We start from the raw sequence: 15,000 nt of genomic DNA on the forward strand, positions 1-15,000 counted from the left end.
ATATCCTCTGGGGTACCGTAATTTCTGGCCTATGAGCCGCACCTGAATATACGCTGCACCCACTCAAATTAAAAACAAAAACTTTGTGCTTGACACACATAATAATCTATACAATAGCCATATCACGGTATAAGCTACATCACGGTATAAGCTGCAGGTTTCAACGTACAAAAAGGCAGCGGCTGATAGGTTGGAAATTAGGGTACCCCTCAGCGCTTTAAAGCAGGAAGCCAGTCCTATATGTTGAGAGACATACAAAAAACAACACACAATATTTTTACACAATATAAACTATATAAAAGGAGAATTACTGCATTTTCTTCCGAAACGTAACTGCTTTGTATGTAGTTATACTTGGGCTGCTTTTGTAATGTGGACCCCTTTTGGAAAGAGGGAGAGCAAAGCAAAAGAGAAGAAGACACAGAGTGACAGAAGTAGGTCAATGAAGGTAAAGGAGACCAGAAGAGTGTGCTCTATACTCCCCCTTTCCCTCCTGCTCTCCTCTCCCCTTTCACTTTCCCTCCATCTATCCCTCCCTCCCTCTGTTCTTTCCTCCCTGCCTTTCCTCCCCTCACTGAAACCCAGTCAGGCCCAATTCATCTGCAAAAACCCAGGAGGGCTTTTTTCTTCATGGCAGTCCAGACCCACTTAAAAAGGCCTCCTTCTCCGGGGCTCCAGAGTCTAATATCGGCCAACATTCCTCACTTGTTACACACTTCCCCAGGCAAGGGACTGTAATAATAATAATAATAGCCAGAGAAGGCCCAGCGCTCCGTATTATATAGCTGACGATCCAGCGATACATTTATTTCATTCCTTCTTGTTGTTTTCCACAAAGAAAACACACTAGCCAAGAGCTGAGAGATTGTGATGTAGCCATCCACTCGGCTCTCCTCCGCCCCATCCATTCCTCTGCTCTCCTCTCCTCTCCTGGCAGCGAGTTCATATTCCCTATGGATAAAGTCATCCAGCCAGGGTCAGAACCAGAGCTTTTAGGTCAAAGCCATTAGAAGACAAAGAACAGAGACAGACATGGACAAAATATAACACAGAGAGAGAGAGAGAGAGAGAGAGAGAGAGAGAGAGAGAGAGAGAGAGAGAGAGAGAGAGAGAGAGAGAGAGAGAGAGAATGGGGACCAGCAGAAATGTTCCACATCAAAAGTTTTCTTTCTTCATAACCCTCAAAAAAAACGAAACACACATTGAAACATCATTCAAAACTGTGGTCCATTCGAAAAACAAAGCTTGGCAGTCAAGGGAAACAAAAGAATCACTATGTGGCACAGCAGTGAAGCCAACAGATCAACTTCCATTACTTCACCATGTGTAAGTCACAGAACTTGGCATGGAACCCAACATTTGAAAAGTTTAAGAGGGAAGGGGGCGGCAGTAACGGTGGTTCTGTTTTCGAATTGCTTCTGAGAGCCAGGAAAGGATAGAGAGGAAGAGAGAGAGAGAGAGAGAGAGAGAGAGAGAGAGAGAGAGAGAGAGAGAGAGAGAGAGAGAGAGAGAGAAAGAGAGACAAAGCAGTGCAGAGGAGGGGGAAGGGTAATAGCAGGAGTTTTTAAAAGGGGGGAACCATGGAGAAAGGGAAAGGGGTCGGTGGTGTGTTTGGGGGGGTTGCAAGGAAAGGGGGAGGCGACTGCTTAAAGAGCCTCTTCACTTCATTTAGCGGCTTGATCCAAAAAAGCCTTGTCCACTCACTCGGCGACTCGTCACAAATATTTGAGGGCCGATAGCCGACACAAAGGGCCTGGTGTGAAGTGCAGTGCAGAGCAAACACAGGCTCAGTGTTTACCTTACGCTCCTAATAAAAGGCAAACTTCAAGGGCTATTGAGATGAAACAAAACAAACAGTTGGGATGGAGGGGGAACAGTTCAAGAAGGACCACAGGAAGACAGGGAGAGAAGTAGTAGGCTCAATGAGTCAATGTTGTTCCTCTTGTCATTTGGAGAAGGGTGGACTGGGCTGGACAGGGGGGGGGGTAGGCTGACTTCCCCCTCAAATAATCACTTGTGTAATAGTATCTCACCCCGGCACGAGTGCAAAGATTATAATCTTCTGAGTACACAGTCCAGCAAAGAAGTCATCAGACTGTAGCCAATACAAGAGACAGCCAAACAGCCTTGACTGTCAACCATTGCATGATCAAGACTGTCAATTGGTAAAACACCATGTATTGTCAAGACTAGTGTGTTTTCCAACCAACCAACTCCCCGCTCTCTTTGCTATAGCAGGCTGTATCCGTGAGTAACACACATTCCAAAGGTGACCCCTGGCACACCGCCAGAGGGGCAATGTCAACCCCACTCCCACTCACAGGGTGAGCGAGAGGACCATAAACAAGGGCAGAATGTGGCTGAGGGACAGCCTGGGCGACCCGGAATACGACACCACTGTGTCAGGGTCCAGCATCTCCGTTTTGAAGTCAATGTCCTCGTCTTCATAGGTGTAATCCGCCTCGGCCTGGTAAGTGGCGATGCCACTGTCCCTCTCGCCGATGTTGCACAGTTTGATCATGTTCTCTTTGACCACCTCGCAAAACGGCCTCTCCACACCGTCGCATACACACCGATTTAGCAGCATGCCGTTGGGGATCAAGAGCATTTGTTGGATGGTGTTCTTACATCTTGACGAGCACTTCCGGCCGTTAAACAACTGCCCGCAGTTGGACAGGTAGGCCGTCATGGAAGTGTGGCAACTGTGGTCCTCCTCGCAGCGTTGACGCGCCGCCGTGCATCCGATTCCCTCTGTTTGTATGCGGGGCAGGCATGGCTCGATGGCCCTCTTGGACTTCCGGCAAAGGGCGTCCTCTCCACACTCGCAAGTCTCCAGGGCAGGGCCGCTGACTGTCAGGTTCAGCCGTACCAGCGCGCTGATGCAGTGGCTCGGACACTTCTGCCTGGAGCCGCGGATGTTGCCCTCGCAAGCGGTTAGATACTGGCCGTAGGCGCGCTCGCACTCCGGCTCGTTGTGGCACTGCATAAGCGCTTGCCAGCACACCAACTGCGCATCCAGGACCACTACGAACGAAAAGAAAAGCGCCACAGCGCTAGAACAAAGTTTCATTCTCGGAGGGCGTCGGGGTAACCAATGCGCACTTTTCCAGCGATTGTATCAGGGCATGCATGTAGAACCTCTTGAAAATCAAAAGACAACACTGCAGTGTACCAAATTACCAGTCCGTGTGCTTAGGAGACTGCAGTCTTTTCCACAACCCGAGTATAGTCCCACAACTTTTCTTCCATAAATGATAGAAGAGGCAACTTCAAGGTGAAACGAACGCCCAGCGCATGTCCACATACCGCGTGGTTTCTTTCACAGGCTAAGCAGTGAAGCCTCTTCACAGGGAAAAACAAAGTTCCAAGTTAAGTTGCTGCAAAGAACGGAACGCGGCACACTTCTTCGACTCCCCTTCTAGGCACTCTTCAGCTAACACTCGGCTTCATATCGAAATGTTTCCAGCAAAATAGTTTTTCTATTTCTTCCGCCGTCCTCATCTTTCCGTAGTATTTGGTAAGTTCTGGGTCCCTACTGGCACACTCGCCTGCTATGTCTTTGTCCCCTCTTGCAGTTACGCTTCACGCTTCGTTAGGCATTTCTCTACAACACCCCTCCTCCACCACCCGCAGAAAAGAAAGTTTGCCTTCCCCCCTTTCTCAATTTACAACCCTCGCCTGGGATTGGTCGTTATTGAGGAGTGAGCCGTGGGACTGATTTCCATGGCAACTCTGAGTTTTTTGGCAACGCTCACGTCGAAATACATGAGAAATAAAATGCCTACGAAGTTTATGAAACTCGCAAGCTGTGTGGTCCTCCTCAAAAAGTTCCATTCATTTGATTAAGGAATAGGGGGAAAAACTTCGGGAGGGAGGCAGTCGACAGAACGCATTCCATTGATTGAAGCGCACATCTGCAGGCCAATTTAGAGCGCAGGAAAACAAATCTGTTCCTTTAGACCTCAACCAAGGAGCAAAACCTCAGTTTGAAACCCGTTTCCTTGCGAAGTTTATTCACAAAGTGCTTAATAATAGTCGCCCTTTCCCGCTTCAGTCGACGATTTTAAGTCTCTGATTGATAGGAGAGAATAGAAGAGAATGGTATTTTCTGGCCCGTTTCACCTCTTTTGTGTTAGATTGGCCATGCGGTGGCCCTTTGTCTTTCTGTGCTGAAGATTGTTCACGCCCTGTGGGCTGTCAATAGAGAAGGGGTTCAGCATCAATATATTTTACAGCTTTGTCCATTCACAACGCACTCGAAAACTTCCAATAGCCACGTCTCTCCGGCTATTGAGATGGAAACGACCCTGGTGCGAAAAAGAGGAAGCATAGGCATACAGCGACTCCCAGGCCGTTTGGCTCGTTTACAAAACAAAGTTGCAGACCGCGTTGGGGAGAACCTGGCCGCGGTTGCACCCCGCCAGATGGCCGTCTCCACAGTCTTGGGTTGTCAAAGGGTCGTAAAACCACGTTTTGTGTCCTGAAACAACATTTAGACATTTCCATAAAATACCCTAAGCCCCGTCTTCATTGGACATGCCAGGAAGAATGCACCATTAATTGGAATCACAGATAAAAGTTTAAACTTTCCGTCTATAAACATAGCCTTTTCTGAAAATGTATGAAAATGTTAATGGTAGGCTTATCGCTGGGGAAAGCCAGAAAAAAACGTTTTGCTCTCTGTACATGAACAGAAGCCAAAAGTAGGATTAATAATGTGCCTGGCAATTCAGATATTGAAGGACATATATTGTTTTAAAACAATGGCACGGTGTAGGTTGGATATGTGGAATTGTGGTGCGCACAGCCGTGCGCACAGTGACAGCGATACGGAGCTTACCTGCGTAAAATGCACACTCACCTGAGGATTCAGGTGGGTCAGACAGAGCCGTCTCTGGGTCAGAGATACATGGGCTCCCCCTGCTGTCCAATACATGAACAGCAGATTTGAGTAGAAACTGCAAGCAGACGTTCTTCCAAGTGATAACCTTTTGGTTGCTCTTGTTAGGTGCAGAGGTGTCAAAAGTAAAAGTAAAAAAAAAAAAGAAACACGGTTTTCTTCCAACACAAGTAACTTATCTGAGTAACCAGTAGACCTGTGTACTTGTCCTACAGTCAGCTAAATGCACGTTTGTTGGGTGTCCTTGTTTGGTTTTCAGTAACAACACAGTCTATCTATCTCATTAGGTACAATGGAGTAAATGGTGTAATAGCTAGGTAATACCATGTTGTAATTACAATACAAGTACTTTTACTTTTTACTCCTCTGGTTAGATGTGTTTTCTCAAATTGGGTAGGGCTATTTGGTTATACAGGGCATAATGCCTATACGCAAAGCTGTAAACCACAATGGATCACGTTACTAATACTAAAGCACCTGGCTTGGAGTACTGCATCCAATGGTATGATTTGCTTCAGAGAGGCAAATCATTTTAGTTTGACTGCTCGGTCCTGCTGTTCTACCCATGCATTCAGTAAAATAAGCTTATTTTACTGAATGCACGAGTGGTTATGTTATTGTGGTGCAAACATAATGTCTGACGTTTCAACGCAGTGTGTGTCTTCTTCAGAGTCAAGAAGAAGACACACACTGCGTCGAAACGTCAGTCATTATGTTTGCACCACAATAAGATATAACTAAAAAGTATCTGAGTGCTCCAGTCATCCCTGGCCTAGTCTCTTCGAAGTGGACCAGTTTACTCTCCATTGTATACCGTCCTGGACTGGACGCACCAAGAAGGTTAGACTTCCCTTTTACAACTTCATTGTGGAATAGAGGTGGAATTTAAAAACTCGATAGAAAAAACCCTGTTCATTCTCTGCCGTGATGTGTATACATCAAAAACATATTTATTACAGTTTCAAACAGTCAAAAAGGATGAGGTCTGGATATTACATTGCAAGATGAAGTCCATACAGTGCAGACAGGAATCAACGTCTGGTGAGAGGACAGGCCTGTTTTTAACAGTATTGTTGGTATTCAGATGTATACAACCACACACACAGACGCACATACGTACATACATACATACAAACATACATGATGTACAGTCACCTATGTCATTTCAATGGGACCCATGTAGGAATGAAGTCCCATCAGTCCTCATAATGTTTTACGACATCAACTATATGAAGATACAGATATTGCAAAGTTATTGCTGTATATTTTATTCAAACAATATATTCAGTCATTTTTTGTAGGAGGGCAGTAGAAATTCAGTTATTGTTTCACTCTGTGAGTGTGTACGCCTATGGAAAAGCCTATGGATTTTCCTTAAGTGTGAATTCTGTTGGACTGAACTGATAGTGAAGCTATGAGCAGGCTATGACACAGAAAATCCCCTTCATGTCCGAGGGCAGCACAGAGTGCCCTTGTGTGGAGGAAAACACTACAGACAGAAAAGGTGACACGAGAGGAGAGATACAGGGATGAAGCTGTGTGTGTGTGTGTGTGTGTCTGTGCGTGCGTGCGTGTGCGTGGGTGTGTGTGTGTGTTGTATGCGCATATGTGTCCATGTGTTTTTGTGTATGCATGCCTGTGTGACCACGTGTGCATATTTATGCACTTGGACACTGTGTATGTGTGTGTGCATGTGTTGTGCATGCATGTGTCTGTGTGTATGTCTCTGTGTATTTCAGACACAATACAATATCACTCCAGGCAACCAGTAGGGCAGACACTTGGATAGACACGTCAGAAGTGAAAAGGAAGGAATCGAAATGGAAATCATAGCAGCTAAGATTCACCAGAGAACCAGCACAAGACCGCACCACTGACACGGAGAGAGAGAGAGAGGCTCTAAAAGTCACTGGGTGGGGATGGGGAGGTCATGGGTCAGGAGAGGTCAAAGGGCGGAGTTCAAAGTTCAAAGGTTATTGGGGGCATTGTCGGGGCCAAGGACACAGACACGGACACAAGAAAATCAGGGCCATAGAGAGCGGTGTGTGTGTGTGTGTGTGTACGGGTGTGTGTTTAATTGTGCATGTATATACATGCAAGGCAGGGCCAAATAGGGAGATCTGTGTGTGTGTGTGTGTGTGTGTGTGTGTGTGTGTGTGTGTGTGTGTGTGTGTGTGTGTGTGTGTGTGTGCGTGCGCTCATGTGCGTGTGCGTGTGCGTGTGCGTGTGCGTGTGTGCATGCGTGCGAGTGTAAGAGTGTGTGTGTGCATGAACGGCAAAGGCACGGGGCCTAAGCTTCAGTGCAGGCAAAACAGTGACTTATACATGGAAAGCCTGTAGTACCACAGCAACTTAGAGCTGTGCTGCATCTACAGCAACGCATGGCAGTGCAGGGAGACAATACCTAAGAGGGATTGCACTGATAAAAAAAACCATCGATGGACTTAGAAGGAGCGAGGAATACTCTTGTATTATCATCACGTACACAACTGTAACAACAGCGCATGTGATTGGGAATGTATTGTAGTGTAACATACTTTACTGTGCGTGCCTGGCACATAGGCAGCCAAACACTAAGCTTGTGTGGCTCTTGGTTGTGTGTGCGTGCGTGTGTGTGTGTGTGTGTGTGTGTGTGTGTGTGTGTGTGTGTGTGTGTGTGTGTGTGTGTGTGTGTGTGTGTGTGTGTGTGTGTGTGTATGTGTGTGTGTGTGCAGTTGTGCTTTTTTGTGGCACGATTAGGAAGAACTTGGTCATAGATAGATAGATAGATAGATAGATAGATAGATAGATAGATAGATAGATAGACAGATGAGTGAGACGATGAAAGAAAGTGAAAGTGAAAGTGAGTGAGTGAATAAGAACTTGAGAGAGAGGAGAGAATGAGAGTGAATGATACAGGGAGTGAGTGAAACCATGCAAGAGAAACAAACAGATAAGAAAAAAGGAAGCGAAGAAGAAGATGACCACATGAGAGAAGTTAAGAGGGAGAGAGAGAGAGAGACAATGAGAGTGAGCGAATGAAACACTGAGTGAAAAATGAGTGAATGAAAGAATGAAATGAAAGAAGCGAATGAAAGAAAGTGGACGGAGAGAATGAGTGAGTGATGAGAATGCCAGTGTGAAAATGTGAGGACGGAATGTCAGAGTGCTTGAAAGACAGAGAGAACAGGCAGAATGTGAGCGAAGAAGAAGAATGATCATACGATGATGGAGAAGTGAGACGAGTGAAAGATAGAGAAGAGAGGCAGAGTGAGAAAGTGAAGAACAAGAGAGAGATCACACTAGAGAGCTTGACAGAATGAGAGCAAGCGAGACAGCTAAGGAGGGAGAGAAAGAGTGCAAGACATAGATAGATAGAGAGAGAATGAGAGAGTAAGACAGTGACAGTGACAGAGAGAAAGAGAGAAAGATAGAAAAAGAAGAACCAGAGTGTGATCACATGAATGAGAAAGAGTGAGACAGCTTAGGAGGGAGAGAAAGAGTGCAAGAGAAAGAGAGAGAGAGAGAGAGAGAGAGAGAGAGAGAGAGAGAGAGAGAGAGAGAGAGAGAGAGAGAGAAAGAGAAGAACCAGAGCGTGATCCCATGATGTCGAGCGTGATCACATGATTTCACACTTCTCGGCGTTGTTCTTGAGCTCCTCCAGCGTGGCCTGGGCCTTGTTCTTCAGGTGGTCCACGTCCACGTTCTGCAGGCTGCTGAGCTGGCCCAGCACCGAGCTCTTGCTCTGCTCCTCCTGGTTGTCCTCCGCGATCATCTTGGCCAGCTCCTCCGGCAGGTCCACGTCGTCGCGCGCCGCCTGGATCTGCTCCGCGTCCAGCTCGTTCTGGATAGGAGGGGAGGGATAGAATAGGAATTTGCAAACTATTCGTCTCTGGGGGCGCTGTGGCGCAATGCACTAAGCCCCCCGCATTGGGCTTGCATGCCCATGGGGACCCCGGTTCGAGTCTGGCCGGGGTCATTTCCCCATCCTCCCCCATCTCTCTGTCCCACTCTCTTCCTGTCAGCATCTCATACAGTCCTGTCAATAAAGACATAAAAAGCCCCTAAATAAACTATTCATCTGCAGTCTTTTACCGTTTATTACATGCACAAGTGTGTTACATTGCACCATGGACTCTTTGTGCAGATGGGCCCGCCGGCATGCTCGTTCCCTCTTTGCTGACTCAACTACATCATAACAACATTGCTATGACATTATTGAAGGCAACATATTAAGACTATTGGCTATTACAATTTTGGTAACAGTAAGGGTCCGTACAAAGGGTTAAACACATGGAAGGGGAGAGAGAGAGAGAGAGAGAGAGAGAGAGAGAGAGAGAGACAGAGAGACAGAGACAGAGACAGAGAGACAGAGACAGAGACAGATGCAGATACAGAGAGAGGGAGAGTGCAACAGAGAGTGAGACAGAGAGACGGAGGAGGGATGGAGGGAGGGAGAGAGGCGAGACAATGAGAGAAATGCAGTACTTAGAGGAACAAAGGCAAGTGCAGAGATGGAAAATTATTAAATCTAATACAGATAATAATTATTCTAACAGTTAAAAAAAGATCACATTGTCAGCATATAGGTGTTCAGACACTGATCACAAATCGGAAAGATGATGTTGTACAGTAGATGAGCAGGTTTAGTGGGGGCACCTTGGGAAGTTTGTACTTATCCCGGAAGTGGGAGCGGACTGTTGCTCGCTCTGCCTTCTTCTGTGCAAATTCGGCTTCCCTCTCCTCCCTATGGTGGACAAAGAAAACAGACAACAGACGAAATCAGCTTACATGGTTAAGGATACTAAAATAACCCGACAGTTAACCCATTTTAGCCTGATGCTGCATAATATGTATAATATTCATATAATATACAGTATGTAATATATTATATGTTGTTTGACCTTTGGCGCCTGGAGCAACATATGCACTGCATTCAGGCTCTTGATATTTGAGGGTTTTTGTTATTGAAAATGTGGAAATGTTAGAGCTAAATGAAAACATTCTAATTCAAATTCCGAGTCCTAGCTTCTAAATGCAACTTATTGCATGTTTTTTTGTTCTTTGAGGGCTGAGATACTTAGGTTTTGATAGGCAGAGGGCACCTTTTTCCAAAAAGGGCTTAGGCATTCAGCAGTTGTTTTTTGCAGATGCCTTAGGCTAAAATGGGTTAACTTGTCTATTTTCAAGCGCATATAAAATCATCTGGGCTATGCCCCCCTGTTCCTCACGCTTCTGTGGTCTGTGACTCACCTAGAGAGACATAAACTCTACAAGCCACGAGGATCAGCGACTAGTGTAACACATTTTATATACATCCAGTACAGACTACATCCATGGTTAAAGTAGACCAGTTTAAACCCTCCCAGATCCTAAATCTATACCTGGCTTTAATATGGGTATGGATTAATATGGCATGTTACACCACCTATCATTTGTAGTCCACTAATCCCCTGTGCACGCGCACGCCCGCCCACACACACACACACACGCACGCACGCACGCACGCACGCACGCACGCACGCACGCACGCACGCACGCACGCACGCACGCTCGCACACACACACACACAGGCATACGTGTAGAATAAGCTGGTAAGACATCCCCAAATGATCTGTCCACCTCCATACATAAACTGCAGGATATCCCACCCACTTGCTGATAGCATTAGCCATGTCACTTTCCAATATGACAGCCTTTTAAGGGCGCTGTCTATATAACCCACTCACTACATAACTCATAGTCTGTATAGGACAAGACATAATAAGACAATTTTACCTCTAAGGCCATAGCTCTAAATAGTGCATCCAAGGAATTTTGTAAAGCAATCATGTGCAATCTTATGACTTTATTATCTCTAAAATATAATTTCTAAGTAGGGTGTCTATTGTCCTCTTTCTTGGGGACATGTTCCCTTTTTGAGCTCTGAAAAAACATCTGCCGGGAATTTTGAAATGATCTGGGATTTGGATTTTGCTGTAAAATCCTTCCGGCTTCCCACCATTTAGTCTGACTCTGCTCTGCCATAGTAGCTCTTCATGTTAACACCAGATAGTAAACAGTAGTGTTATTTCATCACTTAGAGTGTCTAATTTAACACCTATGGCGTTGACCATACTCTGATAGTGTTGAATATGCACTGCAATGTTTGCTGTGTGGAGAGTCTACTTTTCAATCATTACACACAACCTTAATAATCAAACTCTACACCAGTTTGCCTGGTGACAACAGCGGTGAATAAAAGAACTCAACAAACGTAAGCATAAAATTATGAAAGAGCTACAGAAGGGGGGGGGGGTTGAGATATCAATTTGTGTCAATACAAAGTGTCTCAGCAGACATCCTCATTATTGAACACAAGACTGCTGGTAAAAGAAAAAGCTTACTACAGTCCAGCCAATTAAGGAACATTCACTCCATTCATTTGAACGATTCTGCTCGTCGGCATTACAGAGGAGGAAGATACTACTGAATGGAATGTTGTGTCTTTTACAGATATGAAAAATGGTCCCACTATGTAGTCTGTGCTGTGCTGAAATCATGAAACCATGTGCAGAAATGAAGCAGCAGATTGCACTTTGCACATTCCCTCAAGTGTGCAAACTGTGTGTGTGTGTGTGTGTGTGTGTGTGTGTGTGTGTGTGTGTGTGTGTGTGTGTGTGTGTGTGTGTGTGTGTGTGTGTGTGTGTGTGCGCACGTGTGTGTGTGTGTATCTGTGTGTGTGTGTGTGTGTGTGTGTATCCATGCATGTGTGTGTGTGTGTATGTGTGGGCGCGTGCGTGCATAAGTCTGCATTTATGTGTGTGTGTGTGCATGTGTAAATGCAACTGTGTGATAGCCGGGATAAATAGGTCAGGAGCAGTGCTCTTAGGAACGCTCACAGGCTGCGAAAACTGCCAAAACACACCCCAGAGCCTATCAACAACATACTTCACACATGCCTACACACATACACACACACACACACACACACACACACACACACACACACACACACACAAATGAAACACAAAGTAGATGTGACAAGACAAGAGGGGAACCTCTGAAAAGCGAGCCAGCAGGAAAATTCTGTGTTCTTTTGATTTTCATGTCTGTCCGTGTGTGTGTACGCTCCCCACCCCCCTCCTCGTTTTCTCTCTTGTGAGTATGTGTCCGTGTGTGTGTCCATCTCATCTCTCTCTCTCTCTCTCTCTCTCTCTCTCTCTCTCTGTGTGTGTGTGTGTGTGTGTGTGTGTGTGTGTGTGTGTGTGTGTGTGTGTGTGTGTGTGTGTGTGTGTGTGTGTGTGTGTTAAAACATGGGGGTTAGCTGGGCTTTCCTTCCTAGTGAGCCTCAGATGTGGCCAGCAGTCCCACTATAGGCTAGTCACCGTCTGGGAGCTGGGACTGGGAAGTATCGACACACTGCGTACACACACACACACACACACACACACACACACACACACACACACACACACACACACACACACACACACACACACACACACACACACACGCAGTGTGACGCTCTCTTGCTCTCACTAACTTGCTCACTCATAGACATGCACAGACAAGGCACAGACGCACATGCATAAAGTACATTTTACACAAAAATGTACACACATGCCTGCACACATGCTTGCACATTCACCGCACACACACACACACACACACACACACACACACACACACACACACACACACACACACACACACACACACAGTGACTCACAGTGTCCGCTGCAGGAAATGACTGCCTAACACTGGACAAGCCTTAAGACTTCAGGCACACCCCTGACCCTGTCTCTCACTCTCTCCATCTCTCCATCTTTCTCTCTCCATCTCCCAATCTTTTTCTCTGCATCTCTACACCTCTCTCTCTCCATCTCTCTCTCTCTCTCTCTCTCTTCTCTCTCTCTCTCTCTCTCTCTCTCTCTCTCTCTCTCAATCTCTCTCTCTCAATCTCTCTCTCTCAGGATCTTACAAGCGGATATGATGTTACTATTGACATAGTCCTCATTATAAGACATCTCTCTCGCATTTTCACTTTCAATCATGCTTTACTCCGTGACAAAGAAGGTCTCCCAGTGAAACCAGACACATACATCTCTCATAAACCCTTGATTTTTGTTGTTTCAAACCAATTTTGTGTACAAAATGTCTCATCACCCAGGCCACAATAGACTTACTTACATAACATGCATAGGCTTCTTCGGCCATTAGGCATGTGGGGTGTGGCAGAGCAGTGGAGCCTAGCTTGAAATGTCTGTACATAATTAGCATATTTTGCACAATATTATCTGACTACGCTCTGTGCTCTGTGAGCGGATTGGAGGGTCAGACGCTGTTTTCATAAAAAGGGGTCACATAATGGGCTAAATCAACCCACATCCCCACGCAAGACGTGTGCTATGTTGGGCCTCTGCCATCATACTATAAATACTCCAAAAATATCTGCGAGAAATGACAAGTTATAATTTCTAATTGGGCGTTGTGGCTGATGCAGTTTCTAGTCTCTCCGCTAGGGGGCAGGCTTGCAATGGTCGACCATTCAGAAGAGCTTAGGGGCCTCTTTTGTCTGAAGATGGAACCCAGAGTTTGACCTCAAAGTTAAAAAAAATAGAAATAACGAATTTTCACTAGACATGAAAAAAACCCAACAGCCAAATAATATTAATAGCTTGATGTTGTTCATGGTGAAAAACAGATGAAGGCTGCCTACTAAAATCATCGCTCTGCTTGTTTGCGCACAGTTGACCTCTCTCCATGTTACATAAGCAGGGCCAGAGGGTGATGTTGCAAGCAGGAAAGACGCTATTGTCAGTCACCTTCGTGCAACCATGACATGTTGTATCAGTCATATAACGACGTGTCAGAGAAATCAGAGGGTAAGATCTTGGCGTCACAGTAAATAAATAATTAATTAAATAAATAACATTAACAAATAAAACATCCATGTTGTATTCAGATGTGGTGCTTGGCTTGAGAATCCCTCAATTACAACGATTATAATGACTGAGGTACTGTGTCTGCCTCTCACGTCATGTCCTTGCCAAGGTGATAACACCTCAGTTGAAAACATCACCATGGCAGTATCTGCCTTTACATCTTGTTAAACAGCATCTCCCATACAAAAGGGCACTTATGGAAAAATGTCTTATTGGAGGAAACAGCAGGACAGCTCTACCCATAAAAATATTTGTCATTTTAATAGACTTCACTGTCAGTGTCAAGCATCATGGCATGGTGACTGACTGAACTAAACAAATAGACAAAGACATAAACAAAGAGGAATAATCAAATAAATAAACACAAACAAACAGACAAACCAATTAATACATTTCCACACTTTACAAATGTACTCTTGGAGCTCATTTGAAAAAGGTCAGTCCACTGCCATATTGTAGCCATTGGAGTTTGGTCAAATTGGAGAGGTTGCCTGGCTTTCCATGCAATCCCCAACAGCCCCAACTCATTCTACCACATGATATACCACACTCACCACACTCATTCCACACTGTAACATTACACACAGAGGTGTAGTCTATGTGATATGCAGCAGGCATACACCATAACCCCACACATTGGTAACCTACAGACAGATACAAACAGCGATAACCTATGATCAACCTGCAACCATGCATTCATTGTGATACTGTAACAGTATATTCGCAGTATTTAAACAAGTAAATGATAACTCATATGCCATTCATTATACCATGTACAGGGAAAACAACAATGTGAATTCAAAACTTAGTCCATTGAACACGGCGTTATATTTAAATAGATGGATAGGTGCACTATACTGATTAACAATGATGAAGTCACCATTACTTAAACAAAAAATCAGTCATTAAATTATTCTCATTTTAGTAGCATATGTTCATATTATATTGATTTTGTATTTAGTCTAAAACATTTATGTTAGGCTAAGCATATTTATTCTATGATGAACTGTATATATTTTCTGTAGGCCTATGTATAAAGTCCATATAATGTTCAATTATATAGGCTACTGCAACACCTGCGTTTGGCTAATGAACACAACAGCAGAATTTTCGGAGGCAAACTATTTTCTTGCTCCATGATTAGACGGAGAGTTGTGTGTGGCGGAGGAAATGGAGCGCAACACACTGCCTCAA

General features: G+C 45.0%; 2 protein-coding genes across 2 annotated transcripts in view; both read right to left on the reverse strand.

Moving 5' to 3' along the window:
• The window catches only part of si:ch1073-459b3.2 (growth arrest-specific protein 1), a 3,973-nt gene extending 348 nt beyond the window's left edge, over positions 1-3,625 (reverse strand). The window contains exon 1 of the mRNA XM_063189143.1: positions 1-3,625. This exon is cut by the window's left edge and continues 348 nt beyond it. Within this exon, the coding sequence (XP_063045213.1) occupies positions 2,318-3,070 (753 nt within the window). The 5' untranslated portion in view covers positions 3,071-3,625 and the 3' untranslated portion in view covers positions 1-2,317.
• A 4,873-nt stretch (positions 3,626-8,498) lies between these two features.
• The window catches only part of cplx3b (complexin 3b), a 6,903-nt gene continuing 401 nt past the window's right edge, over positions 8,499-15,000 (reverse strand). Inside the window, exons 2-3 of the mRNA XM_063188299.1 lie at positions 9,539-9,626; positions 8,499-8,723 (exon numbers count right to left, since the gene is read on the reverse strand). Coding sequence (XP_063044369.1) covers positions 8,499-8,723; positions 9,539-9,626 — 313 coding nt within the window. The remainder of the gene's footprint in view (positions 8,724-9,538; positions 9,627-15,000) is intronic.

Source organism: Engraulis encrasicolus, chromosome 22 (assembly GCF_034702125.1).
Source record: "Engraulis encrasicolus isolate BLACKSEA-1 chromosome 22, IST_EnEncr_1.0, whole genome shotgun sequence".
NCBI lineage: Eukaryota > Metazoa > Chordata > Actinopteri > Clupeiformes > Engraulidae > Engraulis > Engraulis encrasicolus.